Below are 14,724 nucleotides of genomic sequence, written 5' to 3' on the forward strand. Positions count from 1 at the left end.
CCCCTTAAGGAAATTTGCAGCTGTGGACCTTCTTTAGATGACTCTTGTATCATAAATATTTCCCTGCTTCATGGAACAAGGAACATAGGATATCTTAATGCCAACAAAGTGTCATTGAACACATTGTAAAAAGATGTTGAGATATTTGACAAATCTGTTATCATGTTAGTTAAAGTGGCTTTTTGGTATTCTTAAATTAGCAGGAGAAACCTAAAGTTGGAGGATGATACATTTGTTTCTTGTTACCAGTTTTGTAAAACAAATGCTAAATTGCTAAAATGAAACAACATGTGACCTATTAGTTATAATAAATTGTTTTCAAAAGTGGAGATTGATTCAAAATCTTCAGCTTCCCAGGCAGATACCCAACCACAAACCCATGGGTGATGGATGATGTCCACAGTGGTCATGACTGTGTTGTAAATTGGTATCACTCTTACAAAGCCAAACAGGTATAACAAAAATGGCATTTTTCAAAATTTTTATATAGAATTATGTTGCTTCTTTGCTTCATTAGACAGCAGATTTAGATCATGTGTCTACTGTGAAAGAGATCGTGTGTCTCAAAGAAAACGGCTCTCTCCGTTTGCGACATCAGATCTCCCAAGTGTGTCATTCTGATCCAGAACTCGTGAAATGAAGTTGAACGTTTTGAACCATCTCAGGCCAAAGCTGAAGTTCTAGGTTTGTCGGTTTTTTCTGCTTGTAAACCCACGATTAAAACTAATTGAAGTGCAATTTATTGTCTTGTTTGGTAGAGGTATTAGAAAAGTCTTCGCTTTTGGTTAGTTTCTTCGTGGTCTTTATCTGTGGATCTGATGCTCGACTAGGGCTCGGCCCCGTGTCCAATGGGTAGGTATTTGGGCAAATGGGTAGGTCTTCTCGGCAAAAAATTGGATCCGGTGGGTAACGGTTCCTAAGACTTTGTGCCCACTACCTACCGGGTACCAAATGGGTAATACAATTTCGAAAACTGTTTCCATTACCCGGGTTCATACCCGGTTATCCCCGATTTCCTACCCGATTACCCGAGTTTTTCCCTGAAATCAAGTGACGCACTTTGAATTTCCCGCCACAAACAATTTTTTTGCTACCCTCCTTTTAATTTAACTAGAGGCTTTGCAAGCCGCCATTTTCCAAGATGGCGGTGGGTATACCCTCGGTTTGCCCATCAAATCCGCCCAGCCTACCCACTTTGGCAAATAGACTACCCGGATCGCTCATGGGCGACTTTTTTGGCGACGAACCGCGGGTAAACCGGGTTTTCGAGAACCGGGGCCGAGCCCTATGCCTCGACTGCGTGCGACGCCGGTGGGAAGGGCTTCTCTGCGTAGAAGCCCAGTGCTGCAACAAGCAGCACAGCACCCATTCCTAATACAATACAATACAATTTGACCATAATCTTCACTACATCGGAGACCAGTTGCTGCCTGAGTGGCAGCAGTGCACCTTAATTACCATTACCATTTGACCATAAAAAATGTTGAGCCAAACGCAGCTACAATTCTATAAAGACAACGGGTACCTCTTGTTGGATGAGGTGTACACGACAGCCGAAATCGACGAATGTTCTTTAGAATATGATGAGATTTTCGCACTGAAAAAGAATTCGGAACTAGAGGCTACATGGAGAGGCGATTGGAAGGATGAAGCGTCGGTAATTTTTCTCGGCAGTCTTAATTAGACAACTTATAACCAAGTTTCGTCTGATAATTTCAGCCAACACAGCTTTTTTCCATCCACAGTCTCCAAAATCATGCTGCAATTTTTACTAGGATGCTTTTGAAAGACAGATGAGAGAACTGAAATAATAATAGACTGATTACCATCGGGTACAGGTTCAGCATTTCCTATGCACCAAGTTAGCTTCATATAATTGAATATTATTTGTGTGAGGAATGTATCAATTTTCCCAAAATAGGATTATCAGTATTTTCCTTACAAGAAGGATACTTTGGTAGCTGTTTTTATCCACTTGGATGACACAAGTATGGAAAATGGTGGATTAGCTGTTTATCCTGGTTCTCATCACCTTGGTCCATTAGAAGACAGAGGCAACATTCCTGGTAAATTTGATGTTAAATATTGCTATGGATTGTCATATCAAATTGACTACTTAACCTATATTTGCTGTGCTCCATCAAAATTCTTAGGCTGGCATTATGTCGATCAAGTGAGTAAAAAGCTTTTCCGTGTATCATGTTTTTTTTGTTTTTTGTACGACGTTTTTTCAAAGTATAATGAAAACTGATGCTTCTTTGTATCCAAGGATAAGTTTCCGATCGAGAAAGCAACGCCAGTTAACGCAAAGCGAGGTGAGGTTTTTCACAAAAGTTAGCCAGCAAACGTATTTTATTTAAACTTACATGATCAAGGGCAAGTCGTCATTTTTTCGTATCTACTTGTACATGGCAGCTATCCCAACACGTCTGATAGCGTTCGACGAATGCTGCTCTTTCAGGTAAAAAGGTCGTTTAAATTGGAAGAAGAATTGCTCCTTTTACCTTTCGTAACAATTTAGATGATGTCAGCTCACGACGAAAAACTTAGGGAAACCCATCGCTCCCCATGCCAAGGAATGGTTCTGAGGGAAGAAATCCGCATGCAGAAGCCAACATAAAAAAACGGCACGAAGAATGCTGAGTGCAGTGTAATCGTGGAGTATACTTGTTAGATTTGTATTATATTATTAATTTTGGGTCTTGCGAAATGAATTACAAATTTATTTAAAAAAAACGTACCTGTACGTCTCCGAAAATATGTACAGTGGTCTAAATAAAAGACCGTGGCCCAATTTTGTCACAAATGGGGAATCACCGACAAATAGCTGGACATTTTTTATAGTTAATTTTAGAACTCTTAATCACGAATGCTGCACGCGAACTGGAACAAGTGGTGTACCAATCAAGAGCCAAAAGAATTGCCAATTATTAAAGGCCATCGTAAATTTAAGGGATGCCCGTTGTTGCACGTAACTTGTAGTATCATGGAGGAGAATGGCAGCTTCTGATGGCGGAGAACTGTCCATTGAGAGGAAACACTTTTTTTACACAGAGTTTCGAAAACAAGTTGTTGAATCGAATAGGTAAACCAATGCGGGTTTAGCTGTGAAAGCCAATTATGGATGCATTGGTGAAGTGAGGCAATATTTCCATGAGTCGAATGAAACGAGTTTGTCATCAAGAAAAGCTTGATTACATTCATAATATGAACGGTAGCCGGTCGCCGATTAGAAGAAAGCAAGTCCACGGCTGTGGTATCAAAACTTCCTAGCGATTTCCAACAATTTTCAAGGCGTTCTGCCAAGATATCCGAATCGGACGGAGAGACAACATGTTGCCTGGTGCAATGCTTAATAAATTGACAGAAGAGCACTGAGTGCGCTAATGGTTCTCGAAACACATCGCTGTCACCTGTTTCGAAGGTCTGGCTCTCATCTTCCGGTTGCTCTTCTTCTTCCAGAACCATATCAAACAGCAAGAGAAGCACTCTCATCGTATAAGTAGAGCCAATTTTGTCGATTAGATATTCCAAGGCTTTCACTATGGCGACGGAGGGCTTGACTCCAATATCCGGTGTCGAAATCCCCGACGACTGCAGCTGCTGCTGTTCGTATGTGTTCTTCATCATCGATAAGGCAACGTAAGAGACAAGCCCACAAGTTCAATAAAATTGAACCATGTTCTGTGGAGGCGGCTAGACTTCCGTTGATTTTCAACAATTCAACGCACCTTGCAATAGATTCGACAACCATCTGGCGAAACGGGAATGTCGATGACACAGATTCTACCAAATATTCGCTCCATTCCATCATAAGATCAAGGTCGTCGGAATGACTTGGGCATATGATTCGACCTGCGGCACCCAAGGCTGTGCAACGGAAAGTATCGTCAGTTGTTTCTCGGTAGAGTTGAAGCATTCGTTCGAACTGTTTCTTGTTATATTCTCCAATGCGACCAATGAGCGCTAATGCTTTGATCCGACATTCTATCGCCTCTTCTTTGTTTGCAATCATATAATGCAGCGTGGGCCATAGGCAAGCTGGTAAAGCGGTGGCTGTGTCTAAGAATTCCAGCCTTTGTAAAACCTCCAATCGACTTCGCTAAGCGGATGCTTTAGCAACTCAGCGTACGCGGGATGAGAGAAGACGTTGCTAGGTATACCTGATTCCTCGCAAACTTCTGGTAGGCAAGTGGGTAAAAAGGTTTGTTTTGAAATATTTGATTGCGGCAGTGAAGCCTCTCAAACACGTGTCAGCCACAACATCCTTGATAGACGTTTCAGAATCAATAACGAGTCTGAGAATTTCGACGGCTTCATAGCGGATGAGGTAGCAACAACTGCATAGCAGTGAAAACCAATTTTTCAATCTTGTCGTTTAATGTTCCGAACACCATATCACGTGCTTCAGTCCACTGTGGCAAGTCTTTGACGAAATAGTGAATCTGAATCGATACAATAAAAATCATTTATGAAAAGGTAAAGAACAAACGTAAAAAGATCAATGCTCTGAACGAATATTGCCCTTACCTGTAATAACGTTCCGTGAAGTTTGTTATGCAACGCACAATTCTGAAGGGAATCCAAGAGTTCTGGAAGCAAACGACAGTAGGCGGTTGAAGTCAACAAAGGTGTGAGAGCTTGTGCTGCCAATTGTCTCGTTTTCAGGACGGGTGAAGCTCCACAGGCACGAACTAAAGGAATAAACGGTTCCAACTGGAAAGCTGAATCTGAAAATTCGCAGACCGGTGGATGAAGCCTCCCCAGCAACACCAACATTGGGAACAATGAAGGTGAAGATGAATTCCACCATTTTCGATATCAGAAACACAAATACGTAGACGATCCAGTAGAAATGGATACAGTGACGGGTATAGTTGAAAGAAGACGCGGCCCGTAAGACTATTCTTTTTCTGGAAATCATTTTTGGATTTCGGGACGCCAAAAATGCGAGTCATTAAAGCACTGAACAACAGCGTAGACGAATTTCGTTCCTAGGTTTGTAAAACGCATTAAATTTGCATTGCAAGCACAAGAAATTATTGATAATTACCGGCCAATCTGGGGCCTCAAAACCTGTTACGGATAAAATCAATCCACGTGCAACGTACGGCCCAATCACTTGGTTTAGGCGTGATTCCCGATAAAGATTGCGCAGAATATTAAGAGCATGGATTCGACACTCGTTAGATACCCCATTACTTGCTATCTCAAGAAGAGATTCAATGGTATTTTTAAACAGCTCTCCGCTTCCCATTTCTACTTCCGGCGACAGGATGGCCTACAGGAAAATCAAAACCTGCCATTTACTGGAGTCTACACTCCATTTAAAGAACACCAATCTACCTGGAAAATAAATGGTAAACCTGCTGGAACGACGCGTTGCGCATAATTTGACTGCCGATTCATTATCCTTTAGATCATGAACGATATCCAGGAGCCAGGAAGTAGGACAATTATGAATTTCTGGTTTCGAACTCCTAGAAATGAGAGCATAATCAATTTAAAAAACCAAACCATGTTAAAGTAAATAGGAAATACCTCCATAGAGCGTAACAGATTGCGAAAACCCACAGTAGACTTGCTCGAACGCCCCACGATGTTTTGTTTCGAGTAACAGTAGTTTGAGATGTAGACCTAACTTAAGGATCACGTCGTCTTCTATCAATCGAAAATCGCTTTCAAGCATCCAGGCTGATACTTGACCAAATAGGAGAGCCACCTATTCCAACAAATGATTGGATTCGTTCATGAATGATGGGGCATTAAGCCTTACCTCTTTGACAGTGCGCCAAGCGGACACAAGCAGCGTCTGTGCGTTCAGATTCGGTGACGGTAAATCCGAAGAATCTGTTTAATCAGTTAAACATTAGCATTTGAAGAAAGTAATCAACGAGAAAAAAGTTGTAATACAACCAGGAAGAAATCCTTCAGGAGAGTCGCAGGTAACGACCGGTGAAGCAATAGCACTCCGCAACAAAACACATTTCTATGACAGATGAAAGAATGGACGCCCACGATTCATTTTTCATTTCCTCCGACCTGAAAAAAAAATTACACCAGAAATTTAAATCGTGCTTCCCTAGACTCGTTTTCATTCATATGCTCCTACCTCGATTGCTGATCGCTTAATAAGAGCCGGACTGACGAGAGCACTCCGTAAATGGGAGCATCATCGGCCAGTCGGCCCAAATTTTTCTGGGCCGCATCCAGTTGATCTTTCAATATCTCAATTAATTCGTTAACCAAGATGAATGTGTTTCTTGTTTTCAGCGACCACTCGCTCCTAAAACAAGGAAATCTGAAAATATACATTACATTAGTACAACACAAACATCGCTGTAACGAAGGCATACTTTCACTCTCGCCCACCCACGTATAAAAGGTAAACAAAACTGACATAGGAAGTGACGGGGGAGGGGAGGGAAATGTATAAGCCAACTAATATAGTTATCGTAGGTCCGAAAGCTAGATGATTGGTCCTTAAAGACGGTTTACAATTCCTCGGCACATGTTGAAGAAAGCGTGGTGAAATACGAACATTGTCTATATTGATTTTTGAAAAAACGAAACTGCAGAGACTGATAGTAAAATTATGTACGGAATAGTTTGCTCTGTTGTCCAAACCCGAATGCAAAGTGCATTTCGGCAATATCTCATTTCTACCGGTCCAGAATCTACTGTTTCGAGAACATTTTTTTCGAGAAATCACTAACGCGATGGACGGTTTTTTAAGAGAATTCGATATTCTTATCACCACGAGGGGGAAACCCCTTGGTATTGCATTACAACAAATCAGTCATCTTAGTTCCTCAGGCAAACCAATGTGCCAACATCCCACTAGCAGGAGGTTGAGTTTTTAATTAAAAATAGAAAACAACGTCTTACAGGACATTGACAAATTAAAATAGGTTTACGGACGAGAAGACTTTCCTCAAACATTTCAGTTCAATCCCTGTTGGGGCTTAAGTACTACATCCTAACCAAAGTAGACTTGACCAGGCTACCTGGTGATAACGCTTTACGGTTCTGTAAATATAATACGTGTAGGTCAGTGCAACCCAATTCAGCCTAAACCTACATAAATAACGGGCGTCTGCTGAAAGGGAAAATTCTATGCAATGTTCTTGATCTTGTCTCGCTGGGTACAAGCGCATTTGAAAACTCAATAAATTGCCTGCCATCCCCCACAAAAAAAAGTATAATGTTAAATAAAAAAGGATATCTGGGATTCCTTTGTATGTCTAACCTTGACTTGATATTCATATCAAGTCTTGTTTACTACGTGGTAAATTTTTAAAGGCTGGGCAAATTTCCGAATACAATCTGCAGATTCAATTGAATGTACGTCAAATACGGTGTTAATGACAGAGAGACAATTTTCTAAAACTTGTTACCACATCATTCAATTGTTCAATTTTGGAAACTATTTGGGACAAAGCCATTATCAAATGGTATGAACAGCAAAATCTGCGTTAGGTTTCGTAACCAGTCCTGAAAGGGTTTAGACAACTAAATGGGCATTTTAAAACAAGCCATGAAATAAATTTTCTAGCTCATCCTAATGAACAAGTTTCCTGGAGAAGTCTACAAGAAAGAGACACTATTCAACGTTTTTGATTAAACAAAGAAAACAAAAACGTGGGAACGCATATAGAAACATGCGATCTATAAACACACGTATAGGTGTAGGTGTGACAATGGAGAAACCTGCGCATCGAGAAAGATACAAGTGCGCTTAATCGTCGAGTTCTCCTACAAAAGTAGCTCCGACAAGAGAAAGGTCTTCATTCCGATTCCAACCGGCTTCCCTGACACGAAGGATCAGCCTTTGGCCTTTCAGAATGTATCACTTTCTTTCAAAAGATGTCTGATGGTATTCATTTTATTCAGTTTAGCTGTCGCCACGCAAGGAGATTCGCCAACCCTCTTGTATTCCCCAACGGAAGAGAAACCAGCCAACAGACCCACTTCGTCCACTGCAGTTCACCCTGACCCTAACAATTACTCTAACCACTTTGGTCATTGGATCACAACCCGAAGCAACACCCGATTGGTAAGATCGCTTGCAAACGCAGGATTGCGTCGATCCTGTGATACCATGGCCTACTCACGTGGACAGCCAAATCGGACAGCAAGCCTCTTGCCCATTCGACTGGATGGAAAACTACGAAGCCCGGCGGATACCCAGACGTATCGTCGAACAGGTGTGCCGCAGTTGCAGAGCGTGTGGTTTCAATCACCAATGCGTTCAGCTCAAGGTACGCACTGAAGTTTTCTTCCGCGACACGGGCGAGTACGGGCACCAATTTGTGCGTGCCGGATGCGTATGCATGCCAAAAAGAGATCGGATCTACAGCCAACCCATACGACGTTGAAATTTAGAAAAAGCCAAGCGGTGAAAGACAAGAACGATGAAGATCTCTACTTAGTCCAAACATTCATTTTTGATTTGAAAGGCAATTATTTAAAAGCTTCTCTTAAACGCTTTAACTGTCAAACCTCACGCAGTAAATAAATCTATGTGATACACGGCGAACCGTTCAATACAAGTATATGTTATATGTGCAACTTCAACGAGAATGGTGTTAATTGGCTCTTACCTAGATCGTACTTCTTCTTCTCTGTAGAACTTTAGATGAATAAGCCAACGGAAAAAGAAGTTAGCAGCTACTGTATCAGCTGATCGAAGACTTTGACTCAGAGCTGAACTCGATGTCCAGTAAAAGCTTATCAATTCGTAACCTTTGGGGTCCTAGTAAAGAGGACATCAAGAGTTAACATTGTTCGAAAATTTGCATTGTATGCTGCTTTACCTGGGTGATGACAGTGATCATAGCAGGGGACTGCAAAAGCTCTAATGCAAGTTCCTTGTTGACATCGTAAGAATCGAAAAACAGTCGACGAGCGATGAAATGGCAGGTAGGCCAAGACTAGAACTTATGTTTAGGCCTTTAGAGTTGGACTCCAATCCTATTGTTTCCTGAATCAATTTAAGGAACTGTAATGAAAGGAAGCGGCGAGCAAAACTCGAACCAGGTCCCAAATCCTTTAGACATTTGTTAATGAACCAGGACACGAAATTCCGGTAATAGGTCACGATGGTATCGTTACGGCCAATAAGAGGGACACCACCATTGCGCAATTTGAATAGAAACTAAAAATTGGCAAAAACATTTTAGACAATTTCCATACGAGTCCATGCGAAATGAACAAAGGCCACCTTTTTTACGTAGGAGCAGAATTGTTGGCGGAAAGCAGCATTATGGTTAACCATATTTCTCGAGATGAATTGGCGAACCCATTTCATTTCCAGCTGTGAATACAACTGGGAAGTTTTCGGTCCTTCGACGATAACGCCGAATGCATTTAATCTTAGCTGAAAATATTCAACGCTCCTTTACTATTTGCCAAAGATAGAATTTATATCAAAAATACCTTTTCATCTTTGTGTTCCAAAGCCTGTTCTAGTACGTCCATGTTGACGAGACTGTTCCAAAGATTTTCATCCGGAGCGTCACCATTGGTGGAAAGGAGCCAAGCTTTCTACATGCAAGCAAAGCCGTTATGTATACAGCAAGGCGTGACGAACGGTCCACTTGGCACCAGATTTCGACATTGTAGATAGTCTAGGATATTGCTTCAATAAGTCAACTAATGAACTTTCAAAACTCTGTCCGTTAGGGTGTTTTTCTATCGCACTCAGTAGAGGGTACAGCCAACGTCTCATCCATTCGTCAGTGTGTTCCGTATTCTTTGACATCAACAGGTTGGAATACCTCCTCTGACCTACATATAAAAACATAAAATTTACTATCTCCCAAGTACACAAGAAAATAAGGATTAGATGAGAGCTCACCTGACTAGAAAGATCGACATCTGTGGCAACATGGAGGAGCTCTTCGACCAGGTTGTGTTCGGCACTAATGAGGAACGAAATGAGCTCAGTTTTAGCAAGACAGGCAAGTGCCATGTATTTTGATTTCTTGAAACGTGACATTCCTAAAATGGTGCTCAAAATCCGGCTTACGTCACCTTTAAAGCGGAAAGATAATCGAAAATTGGCAAGGCTTTTGAAATTTTAATTGGCCATACTTTGAAGAAGAAGGTAGATTTTCACATTATAATGGAATGCTTCTTTTGGACGTGTGGCGTACAACATCAACTTGATGTTCGAGACTGCGTTTAGGATCAATTCCAAGAGCCGATCACGTGCTCTGTTCCACTCAACTTGCAGCGACGTTGCTTGATGGGTTGCTAAACATTCGTAACATTTTCGCTGCCATTGTTCCATTAGGGCGAGCCTGTCAGCAGAGCTAATCCTGTTTCGTTAAATCTAAGGGAATAATTAATGAAACAAATTATTAAAACATTTCAGGATGCATTGAACGTTAAGAATGATGTAAATAATTACCCGTCACTAGAATTCAAAAGGAAAGGAATAATAATACCACCTAGAATAGTACCATTTAATTGTTGTTCTCCCTAGCAATTCCTCATTTCCAAGCTGGTGAGAGTAGGGCAATTGAGAGATTCAGTCTGATTGACACAGTATTTTCTAGGGATACCAACACGTTATGAATGTGGTCTTCTTCAGCTGTTATTTTCTCAATTATACATTTTTTATTCCATTCTCTTGTTGCCTCAACAAGAGAACGAATTTTAGAGCAGTTCCCCTGAACTCTCCAATGGGATTCTTTTCAGGTTAAGGACTGATATGATAGAACTTTAGAAGTTGATGGCTTTGTTCTTCAATACTGGTCATTTCTAATTGTCGTTAAAGACAGACAGTAGGGTTCTTTGACAATGAATGATGTTGGCATGTAGCTTAGCAATTTCAGTTGTTAATTTGGAACAGTGGACTTCAGTGAGAGAGATGATTAAGCAAAGTGGCAAAGAAACTCAAAACAAAGGTAATATTTTTGAACTATCACTTTGCTTCCAAAATCTGACTGAAGTAGGGCTGCTACAAGTTCAACACCCATTCATTTCAAACATTTTTCCAGCATAAGAGAAGACACAGTCCCAAGATCAGCATCAGGTAACTTTCTGATGAGTCCATTGATTGGAAGATTTGATGTTATGATTAGAATGGCAATAATAGAGACCACCCACTACAATCTCAAGCAACAAAGGCCATAAATCAGATGAAGCATATTTCATAAGATTTTGTGTTATCTGCATCAGAATGTATCAGCAAGAAATTCAGAAAAAGATTTCTTATCATAAATTACCTTTTTTAAAATATCCAAATGTTTTCTGGAAAGTGGATTCAGCAATTCATTAATACAATTAATAAAATCATCTGCTTCACACTTGTTACCATTGCTGGTAGGACTTCCATCATAGCGATACAAAGGGAACATTGGGTGAATCCATCAAGGAAAAATCCGATGCCGCAAAAATGAACACTCAATTTTCCAGAGACATTTTCTAACTACGTGCGGTGCAGGTAGACAGATAACTGGTTCCTTTTTCAGAGCCGAAATATTAACGTTTTCCATGACTTTTTGAACAGAGAAACACGTAGCTCAACTTTGCTGTCATCACCCGTCGTCTGCCAACTTTCTTGTTTAGAAATCCCACTCAGATGTCACTGAACGCAAGTGTAAATCGAAGTGAAAGAAAGTGGAAAGTAGGCTAATAGCTAAAGAAGTTGATGAAATAAAGTGCCGATAAGGGAATTGCCGGTCATTTCACGAAAACACACACACATATCGAGAAAAAAAGAGAAAGTAGTCCGTTTAACGAATACGAAGAGGATTTTCTAGCGAAAAAATATACGTGATAGCATCGTTCTCCCCTTTTTAGGTCGTAAAAAATTGCAGTCAAAACTAGCCCATCTGAAAAACATTGGAAGCAAAAATAAGGTAGTGATTAGCTGTTTCGATAACCTTAGATAGTGACCCTGGAGACAAGCCGGTTATAGTTCACCTCGAAAACAATTGGCAAAGAGAATTTTTATCCACACGTAAAAATTCAGTCAGAGACAGGTTTATTATGGTTTTTTGCCGCTTGTCTGTCTACCGACTTCATTGGTTGGCCTTCATTTTGTTGTTGTTGCGAATCGTGTGATTCCCCCTCTCATTTTTTTAAATTTTCTGCGGATATGAAACTAGAAATATCAAGACCCGGAAATACCTCGCTAATAAAAAGAATAAATAAATAAAGAGGGCATTCTGAATGTGGGTGTGGGCGTTTATCGAGTCCAAACGGATAAGATGCCTGACACGCCTGACACGGACTGATGTATAGTATGTTCTATGTCGTTCCAATCTTGACTGGCCATTCCAGGCCGGGAAATGGGAAGAGGAAACGAGGTGATGAGGTTACTCATATCAGAACTAAAGAAAAAGAATACAGACATCTAGAGCCGTAGAATCTCCTCTCTCTGCTTTTCTCCCGATAGATGACCTCAATCTAATTGCGACTGCCGTTCCTTTTTAAAGGTAAAGGGATATATAAATACATATATATATATATTCCAGATGTAGGACCCAGGACGTTTCTGGTGTTGTATACGCAAGTTGGTAGTTGGCATCGTCAGAACACACTCTGTATAGACCACCACCACCTTTTGAATGCTGATGAGCCCCCTTCACTTTGATGCAACCCCATCTTCTTCGTCTTGGACTTTCTAAGCAGCCAGCGATATAATACTGATGAAAAATAACAACAAAAGGAAAAAACGATTTCAAAATGTGCTTTAGTGGGTCAATCTGGTCTATTTTCTTCTCTTGTACTTTGAGGGCACAAACATTCACGTACATACACGAAAGATTGAATGAAAATGTTTTGCCCCTCCTTTTCGTCCAATCACGTGCATGTCGTTTTCGTTTGCTGATTCCGTGCTTTGGGGAGTAGAAGTTTTCCATAACCACATCTCATTACCTCACTTGGCGTGTGGTAATAAAAGGTCTACATGGGATTTCCCGGAAAAAGATGCAGAACATAGTTGCAAAAGCTGCTGCTAGATGGCATTAAAATTTTAACGGCGCGCTACCCAATAGCGCAGTGAAAAACGACATTTTTTATGCAATGCACGCAACAGCATATAATACAATACGACAATGCAGGCATGCAGCAAAGAAGAATAGTAAACAACACGATGATAAAACGAAGAAAGAAGAAAATGTGTAATAAAACTGCGGGTGCCGGTTTTCCATTTTCTTTTTGGGAGGAAGCAAAGGGCGTTGCATGCATCGACGTGAAGGTCACGCACAGGCAGCTGGAACGCTGTACGTTCTCTGCTAGTAACACACACGTCAGTATACCGCACAAAACGAGGGAGATTTAGAGAGGAGTTGTGGAACGCTTTTGGACGACGAGAAAAAGAAAAGAAAAAAGAAAAACAAGAACAGCCTTCCTTTAGTTTGTGACTTGTTCCAAGGAGAAATGTCTCTTGTTTTTGTTTGTTTTCTTTTTTGCAAACCAATGTTCACTAAAACGCCTGTGATCCTCTGCCTCTTTATTTTTCCTTAAAAAGTGGTGGGTGATAATGCGTCATGTCCTCCAACATCCGCCCTCTTTAGCATTATTAAATGTAATGAGCTACCGCTGTGGCTCGCGATAGGGCAATTGCAACAAACTAAACAAAAAAAGGGGGAATTCACTTTAATTTGTATTGTCCATTGGAAACATTTCACCAAGAGATAGAGAAATCCCCAAGAGCAGAAAAGGAATCAAAACACGGAAAGACTTTGAGTAGAAAAGAACGTTTTTTAGTGTCTCGTTTGGAGCGTGCGGAGTCCTGATAATACCCGGTACGTCCGCGCAGTATTGTGTAATGGTTAGGATTGAATAGACGTTCTCCCTACCACTGAGCGTCATGATGGTGATATCATTTTGTCACTGATATTCAAACGGCTCGCTTCTCCAAAAGTTTGAACATGCATTAGTGAAAGTAATCTATACTGTATCTGACGTCATTGTGGACTTATTGACTAGTTAAACGTGATCGAAACCAATTTGGCAAATATGCCTGAGCAAAAAAATAATAATAAAACTTGCTAAACTTCTAGATGGGGGGTAAAAAGAACAAAGAAACTATTGAAAGTTTTGTTCCATTTTAAATACAAGTCACCCCTCTGAGTTTTCGGTATCACATTACACACAAACTTGCGTGCTTTGTAGATGGCCCCCTGACTTTTATACCTGAGAAACAAGTGGCAATTTTCCTCCAGTGTTGATGTATTTAGAAATAATAATAACCTGTGGAAGCTTCTTGGTCCCTAACAGCAGTCCCCCTAAAAAAATGTTTTTAAATACTGTTCTAATGTACTCCCATCTCCATAAAGTTTCATTTTGGACACGATACATGAAATCTAATTAGCAATTGTCTTTAGTTTTAATAATGAGAGGCGTGTGCACTTGTTTCAGTGTCCATGATTTATCAACAACGTATCAAACATAATTGGAATACGAATCAAATAAAAGAGGCCATAGTATATCGTGTAGTTATTAAGCGTCAGTTTCTTGCCTTTTCTATTAAATCTTTTTTATGTCTTTCTATTCGGATGGTAGTAACTGAAGAACGGCCTTGGATTGTAGTCTCTAATCTCAAGCGGAAGATGGCGGGGTGAAGAACCAGTCCCGAGGCCATCCGATATTCCCGCTCTCTCTTGACATACAGACACACGCCCAGTTTGTGTTTAGTTTGTACGTATATACTATACCAGCAACGGAAAAGCCGCCATTTTTTCAAGGATATTCCGTTGAAATATG

The 14,724-nt window shown here is 40.6% G+C and overlaps 2 protein-coding genes and 1 pseudogene across 2 annotated transcripts in view; 2 read left to right on the top strand and 1 right to left on the bottom strand.

Moving 5' to 3' along the window:
• The window catches only part of LOC123470108 (trypsin alpha-4-like), a gene marked incomplete in the record, with an annotated part of 71,781 nt that overhangs the window by 48,651 nt on the left and 8,406 nt on the right, over positions 1–14,724 (top strand).
• LOC123470116 (probable alpha-ketoglutarate-dependent hypophosphite dioxygenase) lies at positions 1,336–2,794 on the top strand. The gene is made up of 7 exons (XM_045169849.1): positions 1,336–1,657; positions 1,720–1,861; positions 1,922–2,066; positions 2,154–2,173; positions 2,270–2,315; positions 2,376–2,461; positions 2,522–2,794. Exons 2-7 carry the CDS (start codon positions 1,853–1,855, stop codon positions 2,618–2,620), a joined length of 405 nt encoding a protein of 134 aa, XP_045025784.1. The 5' UTR covers positions 1,336–1,657; positions 1,720–1,852; the 3' UTR covers positions 2,621–2,794.
• On the bottom strand, positions 2,780–11,504 carry LOC123470103 (annotated as a pseudogene).

The sequence above is a fragment of the Daphnia magna genome, linkage group LG2 (genome assembly GCF_020631705.1).
Source record: "Daphnia magna isolate NIES linkage group LG2, ASM2063170v1.1, whole genome shotgun sequence".
NCBI lineage: Eukaryota > Metazoa > Arthropoda > Branchiopoda > Diplostraca > Daphniidae > Daphnia > Daphnia magna.

Excerpts from the sequence above, each read along its gene's own strand:
- LOC123470116 (XM_045169849.1), top strand. Across the intron at positions 2,067-2,153 it reads AGACAGAGGCAACATTCCTG|GCTGGCATTATGTCGATCAA; the intron begins GTAAATTTGATG and ends CAAAATTCTTAG. Across the intron at positions 2,316-2,375 it reads GCCAGTTAACGCAAAGCGAG|GGCAAGTCGTCATTTTTTCG; the intron begins GTGAGGTTTTTC and ends TACATGATCAAG.